This window comes from Peromyscus californicus, unplaced genomic scaffold (genome assembly GCF_007827085.1).
Source record: "Peromyscus californicus insignis strain IS unplaced genomic scaffold, ASM782708v3 Scaffold_10__1_contigs__length_136768540, whole genome shotgun sequence".
Classification (NCBI taxonomy): domain Eukaryota; kingdom Metazoa; phylum Chordata; class Mammalia; order Rodentia; family Cricetidae; genus Peromyscus; species Peromyscus californicus.
The window spans coordinates 55217516-55241726 of NW_026294391.1; the positions used below are offsets into that span (position 1 = coordinate 55217516).

At 50.0% G+C, this 24211-nt stretch overlaps 1 protein-coding gene across 10 annotated transcripts in view; it reads left to right on the top strand.

Moving 5' to 3' along the window:
* Stard8 (StAR related lipid transfer domain containing 8) overlaps positions 1–24211 on the top strand; it is a 78794-nt gene that overhangs the window by 53069 nt on the left and 1514 nt on the right. For 4 of the 10 annotated variants that reach the window (XM_052733284.1, XM_052733359.1, XM_052733350.1 and 1 more), the window contains 12 exons: positions 9944–10015; positions 14262–14343; positions 15317–15380; positions 16759–18158; positions 18743–18916; positions 19688–19847; positions 20317–20515; positions 20896–21106; positions 21367–21481; positions 22455–22679; positions 23583–23800; positions 23921–24097. In XM_052733284.1, coding sequence (XP_052589244.1) covers positions 9944–10015; positions 14262–14343; positions 15317–15380; positions 16759–18158; positions 18743–18916; positions 19688–19847; positions 20317–20515; positions 20896–21106; positions 21367–21481; positions 22455–22679; positions 23583–23800; positions 23921–24097 — 3097 coding nt within the window. Of the gene's footprint in view, positions 1–9943; positions 10016–12076; positions 12359–14261; positions 14344–15316; positions 15381–16758; positions 18159–18742; positions 18917–19687; positions 19848–20316; positions 20516–20895; positions 21107–21366; positions 21482–22454; positions 22680–23582; positions 23801–23920; positions 24098–24211 lie in introns of those variants that run through there. The other 6 variants (XM_052733319.1, XM_052733331.1, XM_052733341.1 and 3 more) reach the window with 3 other exon arrangements.

Genomic DNA, 24211 nt, shown 5'->3' on the forward strand with positions numbered 1-24211 from the left:
ACATCTAGCTTCCCCACCCCCACCAAGTTTACCCATCTCAGACTCTTTGGGGGCTGCAAGCTTCCTTCCTTAGGCTGTACTAGCTGCCAGATCCCCTGCTTTGGAGTTTGTTCCTTGTTATCTTGTCTCCAAAACAAGCTTCAGGGGTGCCTCAAAGGACAGTTTGTCTTAGTCTCTGCTTTCCTGAGTAGGATGGGCCGGACAACATCTCTGGCCAAATACACTGGGAGAGCTCGGCTTTTGTTGTATTTTCAGGCCTGATAGTAAGTAAGTGCTCGTGGCCCATTACTTGAATACATCCACACTTCATAGGGAATGGTCTTTGGAGGGGGAATCCAAGAGGGGCTGAAATGGAACCCATCAGCTGGAGAAACAGTGGAAGAAGAAGTAGAAGAAGAAGACGAAGCCGGAGTACAGTAGAAGACCCCTGACCTTTCACAGTCTCGGCTTCATGCTTTGCAGGAGTCATTCCTTGCTTTGGACGGGGTTGCTGGGACCACCAAATGGAATGTGAGGTGATCTAGTGCTTTTTCCCATGGATGGGAACTACTTCAGGCTAAGTGTTCATACTGGGCACATGTGGGGTGAGGGGTGCACAAGTTGGGGCCGGTGAGATCAGTGGAAGACCAGTGGTTAGCCCTGTTTTGAGCATCCCAAATATCCAGGTACATAACCTCCACCACACACAGGATAAATGGGCTGTTATCTCATTTGATCTTTGCAAAAACAAGTGGGTTCTGTGATTACATCCCTGTTTTAGAGACAAGGACACTGAGGTCCAGGGAAATCACGAAACCTGAGGAATACCGTCTGTGCAGTCCTTGGCCGGAAACACAGTAACTCTTCAGTAACTGTCTGTTATTCATTGTTGTTAATAGTTAAATTTGGTATCATACAGATTACCATTAATGAGCACAGTCCATTAACAAGGAGCAAAAGCAGGGCGGAACGGTGTAGCTTTAGGTTGTCAGCCTCACTCTTCCCACCTTCCCCCACAATGCTGGTCCTGTAGGTCTTCCGCAACTGGTAGGCACCATTTGGAGTCCTCTTGCCTATGGTTCTTCCATGGCCCAAGCACTCCCCTTGCCAGTCGCACCCTAGCCATGTGCACACCACAGCCCTCTTCTCTCTGACTGGCTGCAGGGCTGAAGGGAGGCGGAGCTGTGTCTGCTTGCTTCTTGAAGAGGCCACTTCTCTCAGGCCCATTTCCTTTCTGTCAGAGACAATTTTTTTTTCTGGATCCCAGGGTGGGGCCAGGCTACTTTAAGGCATTTCCTGCCCAGGAGTTTATATTTGGCTTCAGAAAAAGGAAAGGGAAATAGGCACGGGGAGTAAGATGAAGAGGTGGTGGCACCAGGTCAAAATAAGCGAACACCAAGGTTTTGCCGCCGCCGCCGAGAGAGGGAAGTAGGAGGTAATGAGTGCTCAAGACGACTCAGGTGAACGTCATTGCCCACACTTAAGCTGAGTGCAAGAGCTAATAGCCTTCCCCCCTCACCAAGAATGCCTCCACCCTTAGGCAGTGTTCATTTTCTGTTCTCCTCCCTGGATGTTCCTGATTCTTTGCTTTCTGCCCTGGGGCATGTCGTGCTGCCCAGCAGAGCTGCCTAAAGTCCAGCAGCTGTGAGCTTCAGGTAGATGTTCAGTTCTGTATCACACTGCGGGCATAACAGAAGCTAGAGCCAGAAGCGAGGACACTGGTAAGTCGGAAAGCAGAGCTTCCTGTCTGGGCGTTGCCAGAACATTCAGTATCCCTTATCACACTGCACTGGGAGCACCCAGACAAATAGAACCCAGTGAAACGGAGCTACCAGTCAAATGGGGAAAACAGCTTCACATGCTCATGAATGTTGAGCGTCGGGGAGACTTCAGGGGCTGGAATGTTCGCTCTAGCCTGAACCTTGGGTGTCTGTTTAGAGTAGGGCAGTTTCTGCCCCAGGTTTTGGACAATGAGGAGCCGATTTGGCTGCACAATAGGAGAGTGACTGGGTTAGGGCTGGAGTCTTTGGGAGGAGAAGCTAGTAGGCTAACCCGTGGACAGGAGTGACTGGAAACTAGAAACAGAGAGAGAGAGGGCTGAATTGCTCTAGGCACGCGATTCCGGAACATAGCTGTGGATGGGAAGCCTGACCATGTAGTGGGAGAAGTTGTTAGGAGCTGATGACTCAGTCAATATGTAGGAGGAAACAGGAGGACAAGGTGTTGGATGGCTTTTGAAGCAAGAACGTCAGCAGAGCTCTTCCCTCCCATTCCCTTTTGGAGTACCTAACGCCAAATGCATCTTCCTCCACAGTCCAGGACAGCTCGTCTGTTGAACCACCCATTGCCATTTACAACTCTGACTCGAGAGGTTGGGGAACAGCAACCAGAAGATGAGAAACTGGGTTCAGAGAGAGGTAGTGGCTTCCCTGAGACTGCACACAAATTGGCGGGGCGGGAGGGCGGGGGAGGGGTGAGCTAAAACTATAAGGTGGTTTGCCTGACCTTCAGCCCGAAGGTTTGGGCCCATACTGCAGTGGAGAGCAGTTACTGCTGCTCTAGCATCTGCCTTAGACTAGTTTGCTTGGCATCTCTTGCCTCTAGGCTGGAGACTGGAATGGGTGGAATAGCACATAGCTTATTAAAACAAATGTCTTTCCTTGTCGGTGGTGACCTTGTCAGAGCACCTGGGACTAAGTTGGGGACAGGAGCCCCTGGGGGCAAGAAAGCGAATAGAGCAACTGTAGCAGAGCAGGTGGCAGCTTTGACCTTCACTGTTACAGGGAAACCCTGGGTTGGGTAGGAATGTCAGCTGTCTACTTTGGCCCCACTCTGTCCGTTGCTAGCCTAGGAGACCACAGGCCTGGCTGCCTCTGGACCCAGCTTCTCAAACAGCTCCGGTGAGCCAGGATTTACTTAACCTCACAGCTCATGTGAGTCTTTTTATTTACAACTACTTGCAGGACTCAAACCACTACTTTGGGGAGCCTTGTGTAATTTTCATATATATAGAACTCCATCCCAGAGCTGCTACCTCTCTGGCTGACCCATAAAGTCAAGGGATCTCCATTGGCAGTGGTAGCTATGCTTTACCTCACCACCAGAATGGCCCCCAAATTGGTACGGCTGCCTGAGGGTATCTTGGTAAGACCAAAACTGACGCTTCAGACATCCCTCTCCCTCTCATCAAGTTGGAATGATCAAAAATGTCTCCAGACATGGTCGAAATGGGAAGGGAATTTGTCCCTGGATGGGAGTCCTTTCAGTAGGGACTCCAAGTGTTACCCTGTGAGCAGGTACAGACATGAAGTATCAGAGGAGAGGCACATTAGAGGGTCTGCACATGCGCACCTAGCTAGCCCAAAACTTCAGTGGCTTGAGAGCTTGGTACCACCCTGTCCCATACAACCCTCCTAAGCTGTTTGCTTTGTAGGCCCTTCGTTTGTGAGGGGAAGACTCCAGAAGGACTGCTCACATGGGCCGAGGAGCTTGGCCTCCAGCTGCGGTTCCGGCAGAGACTCAGGCTGGCATCTGAACAGGTGCAGCAGGGCCCCCAGTTCTGCCCTACGACCTAGCAAGCAGAAGGCCAGCCAGTGTCTAGTACTGCCAAAGTAGGGCGGCTGAAACCCAGTGGCCCTTGCCATGGTGCCCCTCCAGAGAGCTTTGGAATGTGGGATGGGAGCTATTTTCGTCTTGTCTCCCTTCCTCCCTGCTCCTCCTTCCCCTGCCAGCACTGAGTTGGAGTGGCAATTCCAGCTAAGAACAGCAATAGCAGAAAGTGGTGGGTCTTCCAGTGGGCAGAAAATTACTTACCCTCTTCCACCTCCTGGGCAAGAAGGGACGTGTCAGTGGCCCCAGAATACGTGACAGTTCAGTGAAGACCCCTTTCTCTCTATCCCAAAGAGGTAGGAAAACCAGCTAGTCACCTGTCACCTGTCTTGGCTGCACCTCTAAGAATCACATTCCCATACTAGGCTCAAAGGCTAGGTGGGTAAATGTGTCCATACGGAGGACATGGAAGGGGCAATTAGGGCCAGTGCCAAGGATGGTAGCTTCTGAGCTACAAAGTCCCCTCTCAGGGCCATTTTGTCTTGAAAAGGCTCCTCTCCAGGGGTGGGGAGTGAAAACAGGAAATGGACCTTGGATCAGCCAAGAGAAATGAACTGAGAAATTTTTAGGCAGGGCTTAGCATCTCCTAGCTGCAGTATGGGGCTCTGTAGTGGTGTGTAGCCCCACTGCCTGCCTCTCTCTCCTAGCTCAACCCAGGGCTTCACAGAGCCTACCCTGGGAACTTACATTGTCCCATAGACAGTGGTTCCCAGTACACTTGGGATACTCGCTTTTCCTCCTGTTCCCACTAAAAGCAGAAGAGATCAGTATTGATACCAGACCCTGTTTGTCAGGCATCCGACCTATGACAAGGGTCATGGGGGAGATACCTTTCCAAACAGGAAGCTAGTACGTAAGGTAAAGGAGACTGCCATGTCTGCTGAAAGAGAGGACTAGTCAGCTAACGGTTTGACTAAGTGACCTTCACAAACACCCACAGATGTCTTCTCCTCTCCCCACCGTAGACACTCATATTAGTGTTAGTCATACTCTCTTGCCAGTACCCTCGAGGCCTGGAGCAAACTTCTGCCAGTGGCTCGAAGAGGCTTGATTCCGGCCTCTGGAGAGCACCTTTCTAGGGCTCTATATGTGTGGGGGGCTATTTCGCTAGTCAAGGCCGGTAGGGCAGGAGTTCTTTATCTCTCCTGCACTTCAGAAGCATCTGTAGAACTCACAGAAGCAAAGAAACAAGTGAAATCCAACTTCATCCCAAGAGATGCTAATTTAATCAGTCAAGGCACTGGCATATTTCAAGTCTGCCCAGGAGCTAATGGGCACTAGAGCAGAAGGTGATGGAGAAATGAGATGGCACACCCAAGGCCAGCAACTACTAAGGGACAGTTTCATGTCAGGCCTTGTGACATCTGTCCGTTCCCTGCCTCAGGCCCATTGCCTTGCCTGGTGGCCAGGCCTGAGATGGACTTTTTTGATTGAGAAAGAGAAGGAGGGGCCTGGAGCCTGGGCAGCTCTTTCGCAGACCACTGAGTATCTGGACAGAAGGACCTTAATTTAAGGCAGATGAACATATGAAGAGGGGTACCCATCCCTAGGCAAAGGTTCATGCCGTTGGCTGAGTGAGACCTTCTTGCCTCCTGCGACATAGTTTCCTCATCTCGCTGTAACCAATACAGCATCGCCATGTGCCTTAAAGTCTTAGGAGCTTACAAAGTTCAGATAGCCTTAAGCAAACTCTCCCTCTGAAATGCTAGCTTTATTTGTCACATTTAGACCCAGGGAAGGAAGACTGTGGGTGTATGGGTCAGCTGCAGAGGGCTTGCCTAGCCTGGGCAAATGAGGTCCTGGATTCTATCTCCAGCACAGGAACAAACAGGAAGAGGAGGGGAGGAAGGAGAGGAGGAGGAGGAGGAGGAGGAGGAGGAGGAGGAGGAGGAGGAGGACCACCGAAGGTCTGATCACACCCATGTGGTAACCAAGGAAGTTGACAGGAGACTCTTTTTTTTTTCCTTTTATTGAAAATAGAATCTTTTCTCATACAGTATATCCTGATTATAGTTTCCCCTCCCTCTACTCCTCCCAGGTCCTCCCCCCTCCCCTCCCCTCTGGATCCACACCCTTTCTGTCATTAGAAAAGAGCAGACTTCTAAGAGATAACAAGCAAACATGACAAAATGACATATCATAAGATGAAGCAAAGACTGTCATTGAAGTTGGACACAGCAACCCGGCTGGAGGAAAAGAGGCAGAGACCCTCTCATTTTCACAGTCGGGGGTCCCATGAAATGCTAAGCTAATCGCTATAATATACATGCAGAGGACCTGGCGCAGACCCCTGTAGGCCCTGTGCTTGCTAATTCGGTCTCTGTGAGCTCATAGGTGCCTTGCTTAGTTGATTCAGAGGGCCGTGTTCTAGCAGGAGTCTTTAATGCCATTGTATGAATGTGGCAACCATAGTTGAGAGAAGGAAGCAAGGTGCCCACGATGATTTAAGCAGTAAGCAGGGAAACTGGCTTGATTAGAATTTCCCCCTTAATTTAGTTGTCACCATTAGGCATTATCCTAGTAGACAGATGTTGGTGCTATTTTTCCTGAGTGTGTGAAAATTTCCTGTGTTCATAGGATGTCAGCAACAGGACCCTTGCTTTGCACCTTGGTCCATCCTTTGCATAAAAGTGCTGTGTGCTAAGACCTATGGTATGTGACTTGGATACATGTAGATGCCTGTATTGTCATTGGCTTCTAAGTCTTCTGCTATACTGCCCTTAGTACCCTCCTTTTCCTGACACTCTCTACAGGACACTTGTGGGTAGAGTAGAGCTGTGAGGCCCAATTCCTGTCTGGAGCTTCCTATTACTCTTAAGCGTGTATTAGTTAGGAATCTCCCCAGGGAGAGAGTCTGAGCTTTAATATAGATGGAATCCAGTCTGTGCCAGCTGAATGCTGACTGACCTGTCCTGGCTTTGGCCAGTGCACCAGCTGCAGAATACATCCGTTGAAACTGCTGGCAGTCATGCTCTGGAATCTGCACATCTGGACACAGAGGTTAGGGCCAGGGGCTACAGACATTCTTGCCTCACTCGCCTCAGCCTGCCCAGTGTCACTCTTCCTGTTGGGCACATAAGCCAGTTCTCAGTCTGGGCTGGGCTGGTTCCAGCCTCAGGTGAGTTGACTTGAATGTAGCGGGGCGGGTGGGGGGGGGTCCCTTCTGGCCTAGCCTGACAGGCTGGGACATGTTAGATGGATGAAGCAAAGTACTTTAGTTCACCCCTTAATCACCAAGACATATGTCACTGACTGTTCCATCTGAGAGGGAGCCTCAGGGCCTCCAGGCCTTCCTGAGAATGTGTATTGTCAGAAGTCAGTGTCCCTGACATCCTGCTCCGTAATAACCCATTACATTCTCCGGATTCCTGCTTTGGAGGGCTGCTGAGGAATTCAGTCCTGAGACCTACCCCAAACTCCTTTCTCTGAAGTCTCTGCTGCTTAACCTTACTTCCCTGGGCCATTTGGCTCCAATTCTGAGATTGATGGGACTCATTCATCAGACACAGAAGCTCATGTTGCCCAGGCCACTTTCTCCAGTTCTCCTTGTTATTTAGAACTTTCAAAACCAGATCTCGGAGGGAACATAGTTATTGAGTGCTTGGCATAGTGTGCCAATGGTTTTTCTCTCCCCTAGTGTTTCACTTAATGGTCCTTTTAGTGGAGGCAATAGAGAGATTTCTAACTTGCCCATTGTCAGAGATGGTGACTGGCAATATCAGGACTTGAACTTAGGCCTGTGCTTTCCCTAAACAAAAAGGAGCAGAAAATAACTTTTTAGAACTTAGAATTGGTTCCTTGTTTGCCTGGACTCTGGGGGCTGGTAATGTAATGTCATGGGAAAGAACACCAAACATGAAATTAAATGATCAGGGTTGTAGCTTCAGTTATGATATTTAGTTCTGGGTAACACTGGATACTTACTGTTTTTACTTCGGGTGTGCTTGCTTACACACTATAGCTTGAAATAATATTAATACAGGGCTGGCGAGAAGCGCACACACACAGATCGATAGATAGATAGATAGATAGATAGATAGATAGATAGATAGATAGATAGATAGATAGATAGATAGATAAATGTGTTCCTGTCATGCGGAGGATATTAGTGACTATACTAGACTTATTATGCTTTTGAGGTCACGGTCTCTTGCAAAGTCTGTCTGCAAAGTCTGCCCTGCTCCATTCTTCAGACTTTTTTTTTTTTTTTTGTCCTAAAGACAGGAAAGCAAAGTTGGTTGCCATGCAAGGTGCTCAGATCCTAGAAGGTCCTTCTGTTGGGACTATGGTGGAAACAGGACGAGGAAACGGTTGTGGTAGCCAAACCGTAGGCTTCAGATGCTCCCTTACTTGGTGTGTGTAGTCCCTTTTCCCCTTCCTTTGGCCATGAACCATTGGCCCACGGAGGTGAATCTTTTACCAGGCCTGCATCGCCCCCTGTCAGACAAGCTGAGGTACTACTAGCAGGGCTCTGACCCCAAAATGCCTCTTAGGAAGTTGCACTACGAGGACACACACAGAGTTGTGGGTGCTCACATGGACCAAGAAATCTGCATGCATAATACAGGCGCACTATCCTGTACTGATCCTCATGGCTCGTAACCATGAGAAGATTTGGTTGCAGCTCCATGTAAAGACAGATGCTAGTGTGGATGCTGAGTTGATGCATGTACTTGGAGAAATTCACAGACGCTCACCCCTGCCCTACCCATTTGCACCAATGCCTGCCAGTACACCAAAGCTTGCCAGACATTCTCTTTTCCTCCCAGTTCTCTTCAGTGTGTGATCCTCAGAGGGGGTTATTACTATTTTTGATACCCCCCTCCCCCGTTCTTCTCTTCCTTGTCTACTTGCATTTCTGAATGAGTGCTTTACAAGTCCTTTTTCTCATCAATCCTGGCTGTCAGGGTCTCCTCCTAGATGTCCTTGTGAGTGAGCACTAAGAAGATAGAGCTTTTCCTGTCTTAGGAAAAAACCAGCACTCTCCTTAGAGTTCCTGGGTCAGCAAGGCCACCACATACTCTAAAGAAATGGAGGGAATGTTGCAGGCAAGACTCCATGGTCAGAGCAGCTCTTCTGAGACCAGCGGCTTTCCCCTGCCAAGCCCACAATGCCACAGTCCGTGGTTGCAGGATACCCCTGCCCCGGGCAGTACCTTGGCAGCGCCTACATGGGGAACAAGTAGCTACTGCTGCATAGTCCTAGAAGTCTGCTGCTAGTGTTTAGCCTCTCTGGTGACCAGGAAGACCTCTTCTGTGGCTCCTGTCTGGCTTTCCTTTGTAGCCAGCTCTGTGTCAGGTATTCCGAGAGCAGAAGAGAAAGGCCAACCCACCTATTACTGTCTAAGACCCCCACTGTGGCGGCCTAACGTTGGGCACTGGAGTGTTCCACAAATAGGCTGAGCCCGTAAGGAGAGGCAGGACTGTTCTGGGAAGCCCCCTGGGGAAGGAGGACTGGACATTAATGAGTAGGTGGGGAGGGAAAGAACCAGGGAAGCTGCTGTCACAAGGGCTGGAAGCCCAGAGAAGAGCCAGACTTACCTCGGACTCCAGTTTCGGCACGTCCACTTTGTCAGCTGTGAGACTGTAGGCAAGTCTCCTCTCCCTCCCATCCTGTCCACCTTCTTCCCTTCTCCTCAGTGTCTCAAGCCAAGGTTGGTCTTGAACTCACAATCCTCCTACCTCCACCTCCTAAATTCTGGGATTGTAGGCATGTCTTATGCCTGACTTGAGTCATTTCCTTTCAAAGTTTGTTTCTATGGCTGATAGAATGAGGGGAGTAGAGCCTTCTTTACAAGTGATTGTGTCTTAGAGGAGATTGGCCTTTCAGCGGGCTGGATGATGATGGGCAGGATAGTGACAAAGGAAGTAGGAGGTGGTGTTGGACAGTTCATATCTCCCAGCGGAACTAGGATGCTCTACCTCGGGCCTGGAAGACTGACAATTCTAGAAGCTGATGGTGGTGGTGTGTTTTGGTCTAGGTTGTGGGGTGGGAGAGTGGGAGGGATTTGGGACAGGCAGGGAATGAGGTTCAGGAAAGCTGTGGTTGACACAGGAAATAGAGCTAAAAGAGCAGAGGGTGCCTAATTGGCCAGTCGCATTGAGCCTTCCTTGCTGTTCCTGAACCATCAGAACTAGGTATGCTTGCCTACTGGGTGGGAGGCAGTATTCACCCAGGACCCTGCTATTCTTTTTTTTTCCAGACACGGTTTCTCTGTGTAACAGCTCTGGCTGTCCTGGAACTTACTTGTAGACCAGGCTGACCTCGAATTCACAGAGATCTGCCTGCTGCCTGCCTCTGCCTCTCAAGTGCCGGGATTAACCCTGCCTGTTTCTTTTCCTCTGTTCTGTTTTAGAAGCGGAGGCCAAAAAAGCATGTGAATGGCTTCGGGCAACAGGATTCCCTCAGTATGCTCAGCTTTTTGAAGGTAAAGCCACTTGGTTGCTCTCCCCATCCTATTCCAAAACTTGCTTTCTCCTGCAGCTTTTCATCTGCAAAATGTGTAAAATACATCCTCACTGCCGACACACACATACACAAAACAAAACAAAACAAAACGACTGTGGAGCCAGAAGCTCAGAACTCTTCTGAGATTGCTCTCATCAGCTTCCAACTCCGGTGCCAGCTGTGTTTTAAAGGCCCCCATCTTGCTCACTGTGTGCCTCCTGATTGACAATGTGAAGGGGAAATTGTGCATCCTTGGGGCTCAGTGTGGACCCCACTTTGCCCACTGCGATAACCTCATTTCCGCTTTCCTTCATTTCTCTTCATTTTTCTGGGTTTTGTTCTTAGAGTCCGTGATGCCTGTTTGCCCTTCCCCTGTTTGCCACAGACCCCTGCTGCACCCTAACTTCAACCCTGTCAAACTCACTCGTGACCTCACTTCCCAGCCCTCATCTTGCTCCTCTCTCTCAGTAGTATTCAGGACTGGTAGCCACTCCCTTTGGATTTCCAAAATCCCTCCATCTGCCTCTTCATCTCTGGCTGCTGCCCTCTATTTGCTGACTCTGCTTCCTCTAACTGGCATCTAAATATTAGGGTATCCCAGGGCTCAGTCCAGATCCTTTGCTTTCTCCACATTTCTTTGCTATGAGATACTCATTCATCTTTCCTATGACAGCTCCTGAGTGGGTCTGTCCAGACCTCATTTCAGAGCTTCTAGTTCATCTAATCAGCCATAGACAAATGTCTAAGTCTTATTAAATAAAAAAACACAGAGCCAAATATAGGGGTGAAAGCCTTAGAGATCAGGGAAATAGGAATAGCCACCAGCTAACCTTACCTCACCACGCCGCAGCTTCCAAAGTATGCTACTTCCTGTCTACCCACGCCTTCATTACCTTGCTGTTCGGCTATCTTAGCCCAGCTACCTCACTTCCTTGTCACTGACTTGTCTGTACCGACCTCCAGGTCTCTATGGTTGGTACTGAGATTAAAGTCGTGTGTCACCACGCTTGGCTCTGTTCCCTGGTATGGTCTTGAACACACAGACCCTGCCTGCCATGTGATCAGATTAAGGGCATGTGCTACCACTGCCTGACTTTTGTGTTTACTTAAAATGGTTTTCTATTTCCTCTGATCTCCAGGTAAACTTTATTAACATACAAATAAAATATCACCACATTTCAGCACAAATAAAATATCACCACATTTCCCCCTTTTTTTGTCTAATAAAAATTAAAAAAGTTATAACTAATATAAGAAAAACTATATACAATAAGTACAATAACTATATACAATATATACAAGCAATAAATACATCAACAATGTCTAGTCCATTTGCATGTGACAAATTCAGAGAAAATATCTACCTTTTTATCTATATCATATCTATATCCTCTCTTTTTTCAGAGTAGATTCAATAATCTACCTCTTATCTATACCCTCTTTTTCTTTTTCTCTTTTTTTTAAACAAGAACCGTGAATCTAATCTCCTTTGTTTAGCTTTTTTTTTTACCATTAACAATTAGCTAACCAAACATCATAAACAATGACAATAGCCTAATAAACTTATCTGGGGTCAAAGAACAGAACAGCCACTAGGTAGACATAGAGGCCAGAAAATGGTGGCACACACGTCTTTAATCCTAGCATTCCAGAGGCAGAGATCCATCTGGATCTCTGTGACTTCAAAGCCACACTGGAAACAGCCAGGCATGGTGATATATGCCTTTAATCCCAGGAAGTGATGGCAGGAAGCAGAAAGGTATATAAGGCATTAGGACAAGGAACTAGAGTCTTTTTAAGCTTTTAGGCTTTCAGCAGCAGTATAGCTGAGATGCATTCAGATGAGGACTCAGAGGCTTTCAGTCTGAGGAAACAAGATCAGCTGAGGAATTGGCAAATAGAGGTTGGCTGTGGCTTGTTCTGTTTCTCTGATCATTCAGCGTTCACTCCAGTACCTGGCTCTGGGTTTGTTTATTAATAAGACCTTTTAGAAATTGGTGTTACAATCAGCCACCAACTCAATGTCTTTACTCTGAGATCCAGCAGGTGCCTCTGAGATTTGCCAAGCCTAAGACAACTCCTAAAGGCACAGCCATGCACTCTGTTGTTCAGGTTCCATACAGCCAGGAGTTATCCTGAATTCCCTTCTTCCCCATGCCTCAATATCCTGCGAGTCTTTTCTTCTTCCAGAATGAACACATTTCTTAACACCTCCACTGCCAGCCTGCTGTGATCCACCACTGCTCATCTGGACTACTGCACCAGGATCCTTCTTGACCTCCATGCTTCTATTTCACTACCCCAGACCTGTCCACCACAGCATGTGAGCACGTGACTCGTGTGCACCCTGGCTGACCACTCTTCTCCTTTATTCAGTACATCCTTGGCTCCTTTTTACTCCCTGCTCCTACCCAGGTCTCTCCCTCATCAGAACCTTGGGATTTGTGTTACTTCTGGCTCAGACTCCTTCTAGTTTCCCTGCTTATCCAGCTTGTTCTCAGCCCTCAGGCCTTCTCTCTCAGAAATGTCCCCAGAAAGGCCTGGGCTGACTCCATCTCATCAAACAGCCACACCTGCACCAGCATCTGTTTGTCCCATCACTGTTGATCAGGTTTTTCATGGCATCTGTGTTATCTAGTGCTGTGTCCCATTTACTGCCTGTTACGTGTGTGAGTGTAAACTCCCTGAAGGTGGGGACCCCAATTTTGTGTTGTTCACTACCACCTTGCACAGTGCCTGGCATGAATTGCTATCAGTATCAGTTGAATGAGTACATGTGTGAATGGGTTTATCTTTCTCCATATCTTCCTGTTTCCTCTCCTTCCCCTGAGTCCTGACTCCCACTGCTTTGGATAGTCATTGTATGGCTACATGCTCTTCTCTCTGCCCTCACTCCCTCCCTACACTCCATAATTTGCGTGAGCCTGTAAGAGGTCGTCTGTCAGAAAGTTAAGAATTCAAATGAAAGAGAAAAACTTAGGTTAGCTCTTGGCAGCCATGGAAAGTCTCAGGCCTGTTGTTTGGACCTGGACCTTCTTTACTTTGTTCTTTATTTCAGCTCAGACCTCCTAGACATTCTCTGGCTTTTCACTTAGTTACCAACTCTGATTTTCCTAGGTTCTCTCAGGCTCATTAGCTTTCTTTCCCTGTAACACAGTACCTGAGTGTGGTAGTTTGAATGTAATGGTCTCCCCTAAGCTCATGGGGAGTGGCACTATTAGGAGGTGTGGCTTTCTTGGAGTAGGTGTGGCCTTGTTGGAGGAAGTGTGTCACTGTGAAGGTGGGCTTTGAGATCTCATATATGCTCAAGCCATGCCCAGGATCTCAGTTCACTTCCTGTTGCCTGCAAGATGTAGAGCTCTCAGTTCCTTCTCTGGCACCATGTCTGCCTGCACACCTCCATGCCCCACCATGATGATAATGGACTAAACCTCTGAAACTGTAAGCCACCCAATGAAATGTTTTCCTTTACAGGAGTTGCCATGGTCATAGTGTCTCTTCACAGCAATAGAAATCCTAACTAAGACATTGAGATAAACAACTTAAAAGGAGGAACAGTTCATTTGGCCTTGTGGTTTCCATCCATGGTTGCTTGGTCCTGTTGCTTTGGACCTGTACCCAGGTGGAACATCATGGTGGAAATGTAGAGTGGAGGAAAGCTTGCCCCCTCATGGTGGGCTAAGAAGGAAGGGTTAGGAAGGCTAGTGTGGGTTATGAGTGAAGTTCTGATAACCATTTAATGAATGACTCAATTCCTTTTACCGAGCCCTACCTCCTAAAGGCTACACCACATGCTGAGCACCTGCAGCTGGGGACTTAAGCCTTCAACCCATGCCTTAGACTCTGAGGCATGATTCTCAAGTTCTAAGGGGTTCTCAACGTTTATAATGCTGCGACCCTTTAATACAGTTCCTTCCTCATGTTGTGATGACTCCCAACCATAAAATTATTTTGTTGCTACTTCATAACTGTAATTTTGCTACTGTTATGAGTCATGGAATGTAACTATCTGATATGTGACCCCTGTGGGTCTAAGGTCTAAGGAGTAGAGACCTTCAGGGCTGAATGCTACCACCTCTCTTTTATTCCTAGCCTTGCCTTCTGCTGGGGCCCTTGCCTTCTTGCTTCCTTTCTTTCTTGCCCCCAACCCCCACAGTTCAAGGGACGCTGGGGCCATTTCTGATCCCCTGCAGCCAGACTCATCTTTGCTTCTTTCCACCACACAGAAGGTGTGTTCCCCCTGGATATTGGCTCTGTGAAGAAGGACTACAGTTTTCTGGACCAGGACTCTCTGGGGGCCCTGTGCAGGTATGGGGCTGAGGGCGAGGCCTAGGAAACCTTAGGCCCAGTTTTGTGCTTCTTCTTGGAAATGACAACCCCCTTGTACCTTCTATTAGAGGGGAACATAGTTTATTAATGAGGCTCATTTTCTGCAATCACACTGCTCATTGTGGTTACTGTGTCTATAACACCTCCCTCTACCCCCCATCACTGTAGCTAGAAGACCCAGATCTGGTCTTGATTCACATTCCTCAAAGCATGTCTTGGACTCAGTCTCTTTCCACTTAAACCAGCTCTGATGTTTCCTAAGGCTAAACCGTGGTTTCTCCATGTATCTATTAACGTCACCTTGCTGGTTAGCCTCTGTATTCTGCTCCTCCTCCCCTACAAAGCCATCCTCTCTACAGCCACCAGAATCAGCTTTTTGAAACCCCAGATAAGTACTTTCCTCTGTTTGAAATCTGCCACTGCCCGTATGCAAAAATACAAAACCTTTCCGACATGCCACATTTGCCATCCTGCTTTTCCCTCCCTTAGCTTCAATCACACCCTCTCCCGCTAGTTTCTTTGTTGACTGACTGTGCTCTTCCCTACCTTGTCAAAGGCTCCTGTAGAAGTCTGGAATAGCTGTCCCTGCTTCTCTTATCCTCAGAACATCCCCCTCTGCTTTCAAGGAAGCCTTCTTTGACTGTACCCCAACTCTTCCTGAAAGTTCCTGGTCTCATCCTCAGTGTGTCTGCTGTGCCTGCTCTTTTCTGCATGCTCTTTTCGTGAACCTGTCCCCTTTGCAGTGGGCTATTTCTATGTCTGTCCGCACCTGGAGGACAGAGGCTCTACTCTTCCCAGCATCATCATTAAGACATCATGCACACTAAACTTGGAAGAGTTTTGCCCACTTGGCCTTGGGAAATGGTGGATGGCATCTTGAAAGTGTCGTGGTAGGCTATGTCAGGCTCTGGGGATTTGGGGACCTTGGGTGAACGCGTACTTTGTGTTGCAGGAGGCTGATGACCTTGAACAATTGTGCTTCGATGAAGCTTGAGGTTCATTTTCAATGCAAACAGGTGAATGTCAGCAAGGGGCAAGGTCTGTGGTCTCTCGGTACCTGGGAAAACCTTGGAACATGCACTTGTGAACAAGCTCCCTTATCCAAGGGGTCCAGGGTCTCTAGCATGGGGGTGGAGATGCAGGGTCCTTCCGTACCGCAGGCCCTATGAGATCACTTAGGGTTTTGATGAGCCTCACCTATAGGAGCACATGAGAGTGAGCACCTTGGCTCATGCCTGGCCCTGCACCCTACTCCAACCACCACTCCTTTTGTGTTTCTCAGCACTTGATCACTAGGATGGCTTTCTTTAGAGAAATCCACTGAGAGAAAACCACTTACTACTTGGTTTGTCATGGCTACAATTCCTTGAATAGGAGAAGGACAGGGCAATGTGGCATAAAAGATCATGGCCTCTATGGTCTTAGAAGTCAGGATCTGGGCTGGAGAGATGGCTCAGTGGTTAAGAGCACTGACTGCTCTTCCCAATTCAGTTACCAGCACCCACATGGCAGCTAACAAGTGTCTGTAACTCCAAGATCTGACATTCTCATACAGACATGCATGCAGGCAAAACACCAATGCACATAAAATAGGAATAAATAAATTTTAAAAAAGAGAAAAAAAAAAAGTCAGGATCACCACAGCTTTACCTCATAATACCTTACTTCCTCGGTCCGTAGCCCCATTTTCCCCATCACTACAATGAGTCAGGAGAATGGATTGATAGCTGTCTAAGGCCTTTCCAACTTGCTCATTCCTCACAGAAGCCGTAAGGCCTCTTCGTCTGTATCTGGCCTTGGAAGTAAGTCTCGTGGCCTCATTGTTTCCTGGCGAGAAGTTTTGTTGGTTTCCTCTGGAGTTTTCCCCACCAGAAGCCTGCAATCAGCTAGGGTAGCCAAACAGACAGAGCACTGGCCGAGGCACACTTCTGCCCCTGACTCCTAAGTACCCTTTGGCAAGCTCCAACCCCTGTTCGGGTCTCAGTGTCCTCACCTTGCCAAGGAGAAAATGAATTAGAACATCTAAAATCCCCTGCAGTTCTTAGATAGCATAATTTTCATATCAGACAAACATTTACGTATCTCTGTCATTGACGTAACCGTGACAGGAAATGATGCTGGGCAAATAGCTTCTGATTTGTGTCACTTTTCCTACCTATGCGATGGGGATAGTGGGTTGATTAGATGACCGTCACCATACATCTAGGCTCTGTCTGTGATTCCTAGTTTCCTACAGCACTCCCAGAGTCTGTTCTCCAGTCCCAGGCCATGGCCTCTACTGGGAAGCAAAGTTCTTCACCCTGCCCCACCCTAAAGCATTTGGAAGCAGAGTAAGGCACAAGCTGGTACTTGTCTGTTGGGCTTCTGTGACCCCTCCCTGTGATGCTTCCCCAGGATGAAGACTCAGAAGAGGAAGAGCAGTGCACCATCAGCAGCCCCTGGGCCTTTGAGCAGGCAGGCAAGTGTGGCTCGCCCATGGGCTCTTCTGCCCTGCTGGCCCCACCAAGCCCTAGCCTCCTGGGGACTTCGAGCTGTGAAAGTGTCCTCACCGAGCTCAGTGCTGTCTCTCTGCCAGCCATCTCCGTGAGCCTTTCACCAGAGTCAGCAGACCTGCCCTTGACAGAGCGTGTCCCCAGCCCGGGTAACCGGTCCTTCCTTAGTCCCACCCAGGGCCAGGAGGGTTCTCAAGACAAAGTAAAGAAGCATTATTCCCGAAGCTTCCTCAAGCACCTCGAGTCTCTGAGGAGGAAGGAGAAGGGGGACAGTCGGCAAACAGAGCCCGAGCAACGCCCGGCCGCCTCAGAAAAGGCCACCAAAGCTTCATCTTTCCGCAGCTGCCGTGGCTTTCTCTCAGCTGGATTTTACAGGGCCAAGAACAGGGCCACCACTTCAGCCAGGGGCAGAGATAGTGAGACTCAGAAGGCCTGGGAGGCTTGGCCTAGCGCCACATTCCGGCATCCTCAGCCTGTTCGTCGGCGTGACTGCCTGGTGCATGTGCCCAGGGACCATAAACCAGGCACATTCCCTCGTTCTCTGTCCATTGAAAGTCTTTGTCCAGATGATGGACATCACCTGGCAGATTGGCAGCCAGGTAGGTGCTGGGGCTATGAAGGGCGCCGGGGCTCCTGTGGTTCCACAGGCAGCCACGCCAGCACTTACGACAACTTGCCTGAGCTGTACCCAGCTGAGCCGATACAGGCAGAGGCTGAGGCTGAAGATGAGGAGGGTGAAGGCAGCTATGCCCATCTAGATGACATCCTGGAGCATGTGTGGGGGCTGCAGCAACGGGTAGAGCTCTGGTCTCAGACCATGTACCCAGAGCTGAGGCCTGGAGATAAGGAAGAGGAAGAGGAGGAGGAGGAGGAGGAAGCTACTTCATCAGTTGAAATAGCCACAGCTGAAGTGGAAGGCCAGGATGAAGATCCAGCCCAGGCAGAGTCTCAAGTCCATAGAGAATTCCCAACCCAAGCCAAGGAGGAAGTCCCACTGATAATCCTGGCTCAGGCCCCAACTGTGGTCGGACCATTGGTACAGGCTGAGGCTAAGGCTCCAGCCCAGGCCCAGGAGCATGAGCAAGAAGCAAGCTCCGCTGCAGAGCCTACTTCTGCCTCCAGCCTGTCTGTGGAAGAGGGGCACTCCATTTCTGACACTGCCATTTCCTCCAGTGAACTTGACAGTAGTGGTAACTCCGTGAATGAGGCTGAAGCTGCAGAAGCCCCTGCAGGACTCCAGGCCTCAGTGCCCCGTGAACGACGTGATTCAGGTGTTGGGGCCTCACTTACCAGACCTTGCAGGTGGGAGTTTGGGGTAGGGATGGGGGTGGGGCTCCTTCTCAGTGTCTGCCTTCTCTCTGCCCTGCTTTCCAAGTCATCAGGCCCAGGGGAAAGTTCTCGGGGGTCAGGAGATTACTTCCGGGCAGCCAGTCCCAAGAGAAAAGGAGACAAAGCTTAAGAATGCAGGGTTCTGAATGTTCAGTATGGGATCTAACTGTGGTGTGGCCTTGAGGAAATGCTGCCTTTTCTGGCCTTGGTTTCCTCGTCTTAGCACAGGGGTGTTAGGGATGGCCTCTTCTCTTCAGTTTCGATGAAGAGTGTTTCTTGCCACAGTAGCCTTAGAATAAGTGAAGATAGGCACTGCCTTTTGGGACTAAATGTGTCTGAGCTTGGTGCCACCCTCCATGGGAGCTTCTTGAACCCTGAGTGACCTAAAAGCTGAAACCAAGCTTTTGCCATCCCAAGGCCCCATAGCAGCACTCAATGTGTTCCTGCCTCCCTGTACTTCCTTTTCTTGGGGAGATAAAAAGGGACCAGAAGGACATGGCCTTTTCTAAGGGTTAGAAAACCTGTGTCTCTGGTGCTCTCTGCCCCTCTCACCTCAGGAAACTCCGTTGGCACAGCTTCCAGAACTCCCACCGACCTAGCCTCAACTCAGAGTCACTGGAGATCAACCGGCAGTTTGCTGGCCAGATAAACCTCCTTCACAAGGGCTCCCTGCTGCGGCTCACCGGCTTCATGGAGAAGTACACTGTGCCCCACAAACAGGCCTGGGTATGGTGAGTGTCTCCTGGGCCATGCAAGACAGAAGTTATGGACTTTCCCAGGCTCTGTGTCCTGGGAGCACAGCCCAGAGGCAGGCCAGACAGGCAGGCTGAGCCCACAGGCCAGGAGAGTGGTACTGTTCCAGGAGGCTCGAGGGGTCGTGTGAGGATAGATGTGGTCTGGAAATCCCCAGGTCCTCCAGCTGTCCTTTCTCCATCCCAGGCTCCATGCTGCCATCAGTGAGATTGTCCTAAAGTACACTTTGGTTGTTGTGTATTGAGTAAATAAACAGCCTCGTGACTTCCCGTTGTCGATTCCTTTCTGTCATGGTCCTCTCATGCTCCCGGCTAGCCCCATTCTTCTGGCTCTTTAGTTAGCCATTCTCAAGCAGTGTCACCTGATGGCCGATGGGACTAGTTTCCCCTCTCCCCGTGCCTTTTTGTCTTTGTTCATGCTGTCCTCTCCACCTGGAGTGCCTTTGCCTTCTTCCTCCTGTGGTACAACACCACTCTATCCTGCAGAAGTTGGCTGAGTTACTGTAGACCTAGTAGGTGTACTCTTCCTTCCCAATGGCTCTTCCTCTAAGGTCAAGACCTGCTGCTGGCCACATGAATTATCGAAGAGGGTCCCCTCTGTCCCTGTGGCTCCTGCAGGCTGAGGCTCAAGCAGGTGCTCACTGAATGTGGTTTCTGAGGACATGTGTTCTCTATTCCTCTCACTGCTAGATGATAGATAGCCTTCAAAGCGAGTTCTCGCTTCTTGATGGCTTGTTAACCCCCAAACAGGTCAATGCCCAAGTTTATGAGAAGGAATAAGACCCCAGACTACCGGGGGCATCATGTATTTGGAGTGCCACCCCTCATTCATGTGCAGCGTACAGGCCAGCCTCTGCCCCAGAGCATTCAGCAAGCCATGCGCTACCTCCGGAGCCAGTGCCTAGACCAGGTGAGTCCCCCTTGGGGGGTCAGTCCGCGGAGAAGTGGTGCTGGGAGGTGGGGAGGGCCCAAGGCTGACTGCTCTGCCCTTTGTCTTGGGTTGGGCTACTCACCAGAAACCTTTCCTCTCCTTGCAAGGCTCAGCAGGGATGATGCCAAAGCTCCCTTCCTTTCTTTATGGCTGGAGCCTTCTGCCACTTTGGGCTTCTTTCTGTCCCAGGCTTTGTAGTCCCCCTTGTCTCAGAGCCTGCCTTAGCCTAAGGCCACCTGTTCACCCTCATCCCCATGACAGCTGTCTTTCTCTTTGGCACCAGGCTGTAAACAACTCTCTCTGGACTTGCTGAGCCCATCAGGAAGCCTGCCAGGCTTCCCGGTCTCCAAGATGGCCTATGATCCTGACACCCCAGTCCTGGGCTGCCCTCACAGTTTCCTCCCTTTCCCTCTGCATATCACATTCTTCCTTCCTCTCAATGGGTCAGGTGGGCATCTTCCGCAAGTCTGGGGTCAAGTCCAGGATCCAGAGCCTGCGCCAAATGAATGAGACCTCCCCTGACAACGTCTGCTACGAGGGCCAGTCAGCCTATGATGTGGCTGACCTACTGAAGCAGTATTTCCGGGATCTGCCTGAGCCCATTTTCACCAGCAAGCTTACCACGACTTTCCTGCAAATCTACCAGCGTAAGTCCCCTGTACCCCTCCTTATTAACCTGCCCCATACTCAGCCTGCCTGATCCTGAGGGCTTGTGGGAAATGAATCTGGCAGCTGGCCACATGAGCTCATGGGAACATTTACTCTCTGGATTTGAAAAGACTCTTGGAGAGGGGCCACACTACTTCTCCCTCAAACCCATTTTTGGTAGGGTAGACTGAGGCCCTGAGCAAAGGACTTTCCCAAAGGCTGCCCTGAGTATTAGAACAGTGCTTGATCTAGCCACCAGAGCCCACCTGACCCTTTTCTTTGGAGACTGCCAGGCCCTGTGCATTCTGGAAAACAAGAAGCTTGCCGCTGGTGCTTCTGGAGAAATAAAGAAGGCCCTTCTGCCCTTCCTGTCCCGCAGTCCTCCCCAAAGAACAGTGGTTGGCAGCAGCACAGGCTGCCACCTTGCTGCTCCCTGATGAGAACCGAGAAGTGCTCCAGACCCTGCTCTACTTCCTAAGTGACATTGCCTCTGCTGAGGAAAACCAGATGACAGCTGGCAACCTGGCGGTGTGCCTGGCGCCCTCCATCTTCCACCTCAATGTCTCCAAGAAGGACAGCCCTTCTCCCAGGTGAACTGGGTAGCGTATGCCGAGGCCAGTCCAGGAGAATTTGGCTCCATGGGACTTTCAGCCCTGGGAAACCACTAGTGCTATCCCTACCCTCATCCCAAGGGCTTTTAAGCCACTGTGGAGCATGCCTTTCCTAATAGACATCAGGTGACTTTATGGTCAAGACTGGCAAGCTGGCTTCCCGAGAACTAAGAGGCAGCTGTCACTCATCTTGTCTCGGTGCCTTGGTGCCATCTTGCTCTGTCCCCATCTCCCTCCAGGATCAAAAGCAAACGCAGCCTGGTTGGTCGGCCAGGCCCAAGGGACCTGAGTGAGAACATGGCTGCCACCCAAGGCCTATCACACATGATTAGTGACTGCAAGAAACTTTTCCAGGTGAGTCTGGCAAGGCCATGGTAGTTGATTATGAGATTTATTAGGCCTGACCTTTGGGCCCTGTTTCAGGCTTTTTTAGAGCAGTGGTTCTCAACCTATGAGTTGCAACCCCTTTGGCAAACCTCTGTCTCTATAAATATGTACATTATGATTCATAACAGCAGCAAACTTACAGTTATGAAGTAGCAACGAAATAATTTTATGGTTGGGGGTCACCCCAACATGAGGGACTGTGTTAAAGGGTCACAGCATTAGGAAGGGTAAGAACTGCTGCCCTAGAGGAACAGAATTGATAAATAATATAATAAAATAATGAGTGTGTGTGTGTGTGTGTGTGTGTGTGTGTGTGTGTGTGTGTGTATGTGTGTGTTATTAGAATGTCTTTACAGGCTGTGGTCTGACTAGTCCAACAATGGGTGTCTCCCAACAGAAAGGCCAAGAGTCTGGTAGTTGTTCAGTCCATGAGGCTGGTCTTTGGTCTATGTTGGAATCCTAAAATAGGTTCTAATACCAGTGAAGGAATGCCTCAGCAGCAAGAGAGATCATCTTGCCAGCAAGAGTGAGGGCAAGCAGGATAAAAGCAAAAAGCTTTTTTCTAGCATGTCTTTTCATGTGGGCTGCCACCAGTAGGTGTGGCCCGGATTTAGGGTGGGTGTTCTGGCCTCAAATGACCCTGATTTAGGGTGGGTCTTCCCACCTCAAAGGATCTAGTAAAGAAAATCCTCCACAAATGTGCCCAGCTGCTTAGTTTTGAGTTGATTCTAGTTTTAGTCAAGCTGACTACCGAGTTCAGCCATCACAGACCCCAAGTCAGGCAAGAAACCCAGCTTGACACATACCCCTCAGCTTCTTCTCTACCTCACTGCAGTGCAGTAGTCGTGCCTCTCTACTTTACTCTTAACATTGATATTTGTGGGGTACCCTGCTTTCCATAGCACCCACTCAGTGCGTGTACGTGTGTATGCCCTCCCAGGTGCCCCAGGATATGGTGGTGCAACTGTGTGGTTCGTACAGTGCAGCTGAACTCAGCCCTCCTGGACCAGCCCTGGCTGAGCTGAGGCAGGCACAGGCTGCTGGGGTGAGTCTGAGCCTCTACATGGAGGAGAGTGTGCAGGAGCTGCTTCGGGATGCTGCAGAACGCTTCAAGGGCTGGACCAGTGTGCCAGGGCCCCAGCACACAGAGCTGGCTTGTAGGAAGGTGAGCTTCCCACTCTTCGTTTCATTGCAGGCTGGGAGAGAGCAGTGGGTCTGCCCCCTAGAGTTGCTCTGTCAACCTTACTGGGCCTGTGCCTGGTACTTGGGAGATGGCAGCCAGCTGAACACGTGTTTGAAGGAGTCAGGAATCATATGAGGCCAGTGCATCATATGGGGCCACCTTCAGGAATTCTCTTCCTCAGCTCTACTTCAGACTCACTGCCACCATGATAGTTCATTGAAATGCCTGGGGTTCCTTTGGCCCTGGGCAGGCAAAGCCCCTTGTAGTACCCCTGCTCTGGGTTTCTGTTTGTGCTGTTCTGCTACCTGGACTGAGCTGCCCCCAATTCAGACCTCTCCCAGGCCACGTTTAGTTGCCACATTATAGCTTCCTCTATCCAATACCTTCAGTCAGGGCCAGGGCTGGAGGTGGCTCCTAACAGTGCGCCTGTCTTAGTAGCCTTGCTGTCTCTGGGATGTCGATCTTAAGTGGTATTGCAAACCAGACATTTTCTGTGTATAGAATGGCTGTGACTAAACCTTCCCCATGGGGTTAAGGTAGGGAACTGGCAAGGAGCCTGACAACATGCAAAATGCTTTGATGGTGAAGTCATTAAAGATAATCACTCCCTTCTTTTCCTGCATCCAGAAATATCACATGTCATAGGCCCAGGAAGCGTCTGGATGTGGGGGACCCATCGTTACTTTTTGTTCTAGAGCAGGCATGTAAGAAGGACAGAGAAACAGGGGTGTCTGCCGGTTTGTCTGAGTCTGGGTCTGGTCAGCGGAGGAGCCCAGTAGCTATAGGGAGGCAACTCTGCACTCTGTAGCCTGAGACCAGGCCTGGCATGAGTTTGGAGTGCTCTCACCTTGATAGTGTTCCTGTCTCCACCCCTTCGGCTCGTAGGCACCAGATGGGCACCCCCTGCGGATGTGGAAGGCGTCCACAGAAGTGGCAGCCCCTCCAGCTGTGGTGCTACATCGTGTCCTACGGGAGCGGGCCCTGTGGGATGAGGACCTACTGAGGGCCCAGGTTCTGGAAGCCCTGATGCCAGGGGTAGAGCTCTACCACTATGTCACTGACAGCATGGCACCCCATCCTTGCCGTGACTTTGTGGTGCTCAGGTGAGGGGCTCCTGCTACCACCCTGCTGTGCTTTAAGGGACCAGAAATTTGGGGCAGGAGCCAGCAGCAAGGAGCCAGCAGCAAGGATCGAAGCGCGGGGTCTTGTTCTCTGTGTTCCAGGATGTGGCGCTCAGACCTGCCTCGCGGTGGGTGCCTCCTTGTCTCCCAGTCCTTGGATCCTGAGCAACCCGTGCCCGAGTCTGGAGTGCGGGCCCTCATGCTTACTTCCCAGTACCTCATGGAGCCCTGTGGCCTGGGTCGCTCCCGCCTCACTCATATCTGCCGTGCTGACCTCAGGTACCAGGCTTGGGTTGCCTGCCTCACTCCCTTGGCCCTGAACCCATCCCTGGCCTCTACCCTATGTCAGTGATTCCCCAATGTGGAATAGAGTTCCTTTCTTCCTTCTTCCCT